This window comes from Bos indicus, chromosome 4 (assembly GCF_029378745.1).
Source record: "Bos indicus isolate NIAB-ARS_2022 breed Sahiwal x Tharparkar chromosome 4, NIAB-ARS_B.indTharparkar_mat_pri_1.0, whole genome shotgun sequence".
In the NCBI taxonomy this organism is placed as follows: domain Eukaryota; kingdom Metazoa; phylum Chordata; class Mammalia; order Artiodactyla; family Bovidae; genus Bos; species Bos indicus.
The window spans coordinates 69,142,596-69,149,546 of NC_091763.1; the positions used below are offsets into that span (position 1 = coordinate 69,142,596).

The 6,951-nt window shown below is 58.2% G+C and overlaps 1 protein-coding gene across 1 annotated transcript; it reads right to left on the minus strand.

Moving 5' to 3' along the window:
• Positions 1–1,173: 1,173 nt before the first annotated feature.
• On the minus strand, positions 1,174–4,601 carry EVX1 (even-skipped homeobox 1). Its single transcript, XM_070787381.1, has 3 exons — positions 4,121–4,601; positions 2,282–2,529; positions 1,174–1,713 (listed from the first exon to the last, which is right to left on the minus strand). The coding sequence occupies exons 1-3, from the start codon at positions 4,545–4,547 to the stop codon at positions 1,174–1,176; spliced, it is 1,215 nt and encodes a 404-aa protein (XP_070643482.1). The 5' UTR covers positions 4,548–4,601.
• Positions 4,602–6,951: the final 2,350 nt, after the last annotated feature.

Genomic DNA, 6,951 nt, shown 5'->3' on the forward strand with positions numbered 1-6,951 from the left:
GATGTGAGAGTTTGGGAGTGGTTCCCAAACAAGCCTTGGAGGAGGGGAGAGACAAAGTCCCCAGAAGCAGCAGAAGGCTCCTGCTAGTATTCTGAAAGTCAAGCCCCATGGCAGCTTGGGAGGCAGATGGGTGTGAAATGCCAAATGCAAAGAGAAGGGCCAGAAAGCTCCTAGTGAATGAAAGAAAAAGGCTGGAAATAGCCTCTAATTTGCCACCAGATATGGAGGGAGGGAGATGAGGTTCCTGCTCCCTAAGCTCTTCCCTGGGCGCCTTGTTAACAGCTCCGCTCTGGGCTCCATGGCCAGCCAGAGGCATGGTAATCATTATTATACATTCAACATTCAAAAACCCTCCTCACACACATCACTTGCTAATCTGGGTGTGTGCTGGGCCCAAGGAGAAGAGGCTTGGGAGAAGTTGCCAGGGGACCCAAGGGTATCTGCAGCTTCCCTGCCCACAGTACACAAAAAGTGAGGGTGGAGATGAAGTTACAGTGGAGAAGAAGCCAGGAGAGAGGAAAGAGATCAGGTGCTGGTAGATGCCAAAATCAGAAAATATCCTGTAACTGAGGCTCCAGGGGGGCCAGAGAGCCCCCTGCTTCTTTGGGAGGGTAGTAAATCATCTCCCTCTCTCCCCTAGATGGCTGGTGCATTGTCATCCACAAGCCCCTTGCCATGCCTTGGAAAAGCTGGCAAAGATTAATCTCTACCTGCTCTGCATACACAGCATTTTGTTCAGAGAGACAGCAATTTCCCTTTTCATCGCATGGGCTTGGCCTTTGCAAGGGGGAGGGGTCCGGGTGAGAAAAGGGTTGGGGGTTGGGGGCTAAGGGGCTTGATATTGGTTGCTGTTACTGCTAAGTTTGTTAAGCTTTGGAGCCACGGCCTCAAGCCCAGGTCAGGGCAGTGGGTCGGGTGAAGAATGGCAAAGAGGGGCCGACCCAGAGGAAGGTTTTTCAGGCTCGGCCTCCCCAACCCCACTCCTGCTCCCCAGACGCGCCAACCAGGACCCCTTCCCAGGCATTTCGATGCTCGATGCTCGAAACCAAGTCCCGCTGGTCCTCGGCGGCCCTCTTCTTTCCCCTCGGTGCCCCTGGGGCGGGGAGGGATGCTGTCTGAGTCCCCGAGGGGTCCCCACAGGCGTCCTGGAGCCGGCTGCCCGCGGGTGGCCCCTTATCTGGTGAGGGGCACCTCCTCCCTCTGGTCCAGCGCCACCGAGGAGGCCTTGCTGAGCACCGACGGCGCGAAGGAGAGGAAGGAGTCCGAGCGGGAGGTGGAGGCACAGGTGAAGTCCGAGGCGGCGGCGGCGCGGGGCGCCAGCCCGTTGGCTGGGCCGCCGTGGCAGGCGAGGCAGGAGCAGGGGCCGCCGGCCGCGGTGCCCAGTCCATGCGCCGGGCCCGGGTAGAGCGGCGGGTGGCGGAAGGCGCACAGCAGTTCGGGCCGCGGGTAGGGCTGCGAGAGCACACGGAAGGTGTCGAGCGGGCGCAGCGGGCCGCTGAAAGGCGAGGCGGCGGCGGATGCGGCGGACGCGGCGCCCAGACCCACAGGCGAGTAGTAGGGCAAGGGCAGGTGCGACGGGAAGGGGTAGGGCAGGCCGCCCGCGGCCGCGGCGTGGCTCATCATGTACGTGTAGAAGGCGGGGTCGGCCGGGTGCGGCCACGTCATGGCTAACCGCTGCCGCTTGTCCTTCATGCGCCTGTTCTGGAACCACACCTGGCGGGCAGGGAGGAGAGGAGCGGGTTCGGCGGCGCCCGGCCCGGTGCGCAGAACCCACAAGTCCCGTCCCACCGCGGGCGACGGTGAGGGTAGCATAGGGAAGAGCCGAAGAGGAGCTCCTCTGGGCGCGGGCAGATCCCCCCACCACCCCCTTGGATCTGGAATCCCTCCCAGACAGGCTCTCTCCCTCCTCCCCTCAGCCCTCGCTGCCAGGACGCCCAAACGCAGTGTGGGTGGGAAAGTAGTGGGGCAACTAAGACCTCCACCGGTCTGAGGCAGCAGGCAGCGATCCCCTCAAAATACGTCCCATTCCTGAGGCTCTCCCTGGAAGCACTTCCTTGTCACCTGCCCAAGCACTTCATCCCCGCTGTTTATTTGGCCACGAAAGAGTGTCTCCCCTAGGGGCAAATCTGCATGCACCTGGCTCCTGCACCAGGCTTAGGCATTCCCGGCCTAGCTGCCCTGTAAAGAGACTCCAGGCCCTACTTCCTGGTTCATGATTTAAGAAGGTGGTATTTACTTCCTCCTGACGGAGTGCATCCTCCCTCCTCCCTGTGGCTCATACCTTGATTGTGGTTTCCGGCAGGTTTAGGGCAGCCGCCAGCTCACATCTCCGAGGCCTGGATACATAGTTCTCCCTGTAGAATTCCTTCTCCAGTCGTGCAATCTGCTCCCGGGTGAAGGCAGTCCGGTACCGTCGCATCTGGTCACTAGCACTGCAGGCCAGGGTGCCCTGGGAGCCACCGCTGCCATTGCTTTTGGAGGTCTCGCTGCTGCCGTTGGGACTGCTGGCCAGTGCCTCAGAGCCAGGCCCTGTTCAGGGAGCCCAGAGTATAGGCACACACAGAACACACAACAGATACAGACACTGTTGATGTGGGGCTGTAGGCCTTGGTTGATGGGTGTGGAGGAGGTGATGGAAAGGGACATCCCCCCTCTTCCCAGTGGCCCCAGACTCTACCTCTGCTAGGGTGGCAAGGACTTTGAGAACCCAGGAATGGAGGACAGAGGCTCACCATTCAGATGAGCACATAGCAGCCATTAGGCCTGGCCGGGCTGCTGTGTTAGGCCTGCTGGGTACGAAAGCCCCAGGCGCCCTGGCCACCTGCCTTGGGGCACAGGACAGATGCAGCCACTCTGAACTTTCTGCCCACGGTTGACAGGAGTGGGCAAGGATACGCATATCTGACAGTCAAGTGAGTTGAGATGCCCCCTTTGTGCTGGAGTGTTGTAAACTTGGGTCCTGGTGCATTGTTGGATGTTGGGCAGGGACTGAGTTTCCTTGCTTTGTGTGCCAGATGGCTGGTGCAGGTGTGAGAATGTACACTAGGCTGCGTGTGCTGTGGGAATGGCCCAGGAGTGTGTGTATGAGTGTCCTATTGCCTGACTATATATGAATGGAGTATGGGTTACTCTGAGGGTATGCTGTGGTTAGTCTGGATTGAGTGGATTAGATGGCAATGGGTGGATGCGGGTTCTCAGCAAGGTGTTGGCTGCCAAGGCCAGGGGGTGGGTTTTCTTCCACACCAGGGTCTTCTCACCCACCAGCACAGCTTTGTGGAGGAGTGTCCGCTGGTGGGCTCTTCCTCCTAGCTTTCCACCCCTCTCAGGGAGACTCCCTTCCTGATCATTCACCTAGCCCCAGGTCAGGGAGGGGTTCTCCAGTTATAGCAGTGACACACAACTCACCCCCCCCCACCCCCCCACCCCCAATTTGAGCTGAAACCCAGGGAAGGGTGGGGCTCCTGCCCCCTGCCGCTCTTTTCCTTTGGGTGGAGGAGTGGGACTAGGAAGGAAAGGTGAATGGGGGGAGGGCCAGAGCACTGCCTTTTCAAATGCAACCGGAGACCAAAGGCAATTAGACCATTGGGACCATTTCCGACCTGGCGCCACCGAGCCCGGGAAGTGACAAGGTAATTTGGACCTCTGACCGACGTGCAAACTGGTCGGAGGGCCGCAGCAGCCTGTCGGCCCTAGTCGCTCGCGATTTTACGGTCCTTTATGGACTCCCGCTTCCGCGCCTGGATGCGCCGTACACCCTGCTAGCCACAAACTGCCTGGACCCTCGTTTGATTTCGCCCACGCCGGGAGATAGTGTCTTCCCCGCGCAGCTGAAGCAGTGCCACAAAGCTCTGGGGGGTTGGGGTGCACTCTGAATCCCCCTCAAGCCCAGGGCTTGCGTCTCCCTCCTTCCCCCAAAGCACAGCTGTCACCCTCAGTCCCGCCAATGCCAGAGCAGAGAAAGAGACCCCCGCCAGGGCGCAGATAGCGGGGGATGAGTTGTTCAGGTGGGTTCCCCCAGCCACCCCGCCCTGGGGTAAAGGAGTGTCTTCCTCTCCTCTAGAGCTGAAGTGGAAGGTGGGCGCGGTGGGAGGCCGGGGGAGAGAAGGGGCGCGGTGGCTACCTTTGCTGTGCTGGTATTCGGCGTTCCCCGTGGCGCAGTCCGGGGTGCAGCTCACCTCGATTTCTTCATAGAAATCCGACTCGGTGTCTGAGCTGCTGGGTTGTCCCTGGCCAGAGAGACTGTCGGCGGAGGCAGCCGGAGGTCCGGGGCCGAGCACCGCGGCCCCGGCTGCCCGCGACTCGGCGCCCGGCCCCGCAGCGCTGCCTGCTAGTCCGTCCACCGGCTCCTCCTCCAGGCCTCCCCCGCCGCGCTCCCGGGCGGCCGGAGGACCGGCCCGCGGGCTCAGGCAACCACGGGGCACCATCTTCTCGGGCGGCTCGGGCAGCGGGCTGCCCACGGCTTCGGACAAATTGGAGACCCTCTTGCCAACCAGAGTGCCAAGCTGACCCCCATCCAGAAACATAACCATGTCCTTTCGGCTCTCCATCCTGGACTTTCGGAGGGGGGAGGGGGAAAGCCCCAAGTGAGCTCCTAGCCCCCCGGCTCCCTGGGTCCCCAGCGGTCCGACAGATCTTGGCTGAGGGAGGGAGAAAAAGGCCAGGCGACTGGGCGGGCGCGGAGCGGCCGGAACGCGGTGTCGACGGTGACGGCGGCGGTGGCAGTGGGGAGCTGGGGTCACCTTGTGATGCGAGCGCTCCTCTGTGCCGCACCGCCTCTGGGAGGAAGCCCCATTGCCCTCTTCTTTCTAAGCTGTCATCCTCCTGCTGCAGTCGTCATTACAGTACCGCTGGTGACGCCACTCGGTGAGCGCAAGTGGATAAATAGAAACGTCTGCCACAGCGAAGATGAAAGGAGACCCGCAGCTAATGGCTCGGCAGTGATGCGCCAGGTGTGGGCCTCGCTCGAATGGGGAGGAGAGTGTGAAAACAGAGAGACACACACACTGAGAGAGGGAGACACCCAGGCACAGGGGATGCAAATGGAATTCCGCAGGAAGAAAAGGGAGCTTAACGCGGCGAGTTCCGCAGGGGTTGCGGGACTCGGTAATTTAATACGCTTTTGATATATATAAATTTTTTTTATTGTTTGGGCTTTTGTTTTCTTAACTTGGTGCCTTGTTCTAACACTGATGAGAGAATCCATAACTGCATTTTAAAAGTGTGAAGGCCGATTGACAAGCCTCGCTTCTCTTATTATTACAACTGTCTGTCCCTGGTGAGCTAACCGAGCCGCGGCTCCTAAGTCTTTTTTTTTTTTTTTTTCATTACAAGCTACCGAAAAGCGTATTCCCTCCCCCGCAAGTTGTCTGGACAGCTTGAGCCTGAGATCTCCTTTCCTCCCACCTCCTCCCAGCCCCTACCCCCAGCTGTTTCCTTCCTCCTAGGAACCAAAAGAGAACTTTGCCATTTTTCTTCCCCAAGGGGCAAGAGATAAATGTCTTAATATTTTTCTTTAAAGACGGCTTTGGCTGCTGACTCCAAATGTTCGTGTTTTTTTTTTTTCTCCCATTGCCCCTCTCCCCATCTAGGTGACCTTAAGCTTTCCACAGCCTGGCTTGACCTCCAGATGGCTATTCAAGGAAGAAATCTCCCATTTGCTGGGGCCTCGCCTGCACTTCAGGTATGTAGAGTGGGGAAGAGGTTCTAAGGGTGGCCTTGTTTCTTTTCTTGCCCGTATTTTAATGTATTCGTTCAGAGTCAACGAATTACCCGGAAACAGGTTTTTGGGAGTTAAGAAGCTCTGGCAAATGCGCCCCGCACAGCGGCAGCGGCAAAGGCTCCTAGCTGGGAGAAGGTGCTGTTCTTACCCAGAGATTTGGGGCAGGGGTCGAGAAAGACCAGCACGTGGCATTGGGGTTCATAGAGGGTTGTCTAATGGGGCTCTCTGTCCCTAGTGCCCTGCCCCAGGGTTTTGGTCCCCTGCTCCAAAAGTGGGTGGCATTGGGATTGAAGAGAGAGAAGGCATCGAAAATGCCATGAAAGTACAAGTGACTGGAGTTCTCGTCAGTTGTCGAAGACAGAGGGGGACCTCCAGGGCAGGGCTGGGGGTGTGTGAGTAGTGCCGAATGTCTTTGGGAATAGCCACAGGCTCCCTCTCAGGTCTGCTTCCAGGGGAGGTGGAACCCATTAGGAAACTGACCCCTTGCCAGTTTTGAGTGTGTTGGGGCTAGGTAGGCAGGCTGGGTCTCTCATTTTGCTGAGGCTAGAAGGCAGGCCCCTTCTTTGCGCTGCAACCGCTCCCACTAGACTTTCTCTGCCCCTTTCTAGGAGCTTCTAGCGCTAAGCTGATGGCTGCAAAAGGCTGCTTTGCCCCTCCTCCTTCTGTACGTTCCAAGACAAAGCCCCAACTTCTGAAATTCGAAAGAAAAGTCCCTCTATCACTCAGTATTTTTAACTTTATCTTTTTTCTCTTCTCCTCCTTTTTCTTTTTCTCAACTCTTCCCCCCTGTCTCAATCTTCCTATCTGTGGGCTTCCAGAGGTGATGAAGGAAACGAGGAAAGACAGAAGTTCCCTTCTCAAGTTCTGCCTTCCACATGTCCCCCCCGCCCCCACTTGATAAGAACTGTTCACTGACCTCCCCTTGGGGTCGGGTGTGCAGAGGGAACTGGAAGGGAAGGTTCTCATAAACATTTCCAATCCCCGGGACTCCCAGAGTCACCAGGTGCTGAGCACTGCCGGCCCCAAAGTCCTGGAGAATATTTCAGAGGTGAGAGGAGTGATCCGGATCAGAGTCCAGAGCCTTTTGCCCTGGCGGAGAGTTATCCTAGGATTCCATGGTGCCCTGTCCTCTCTAGCTGGTAGGCAGAGCCTGAGAGAACACCTGGCTTGCTCCTTCCTTCCTGTCAAAGTAGAGCCACCAGCGTCTGCGTTTAGATCTGCCACTATCCTTC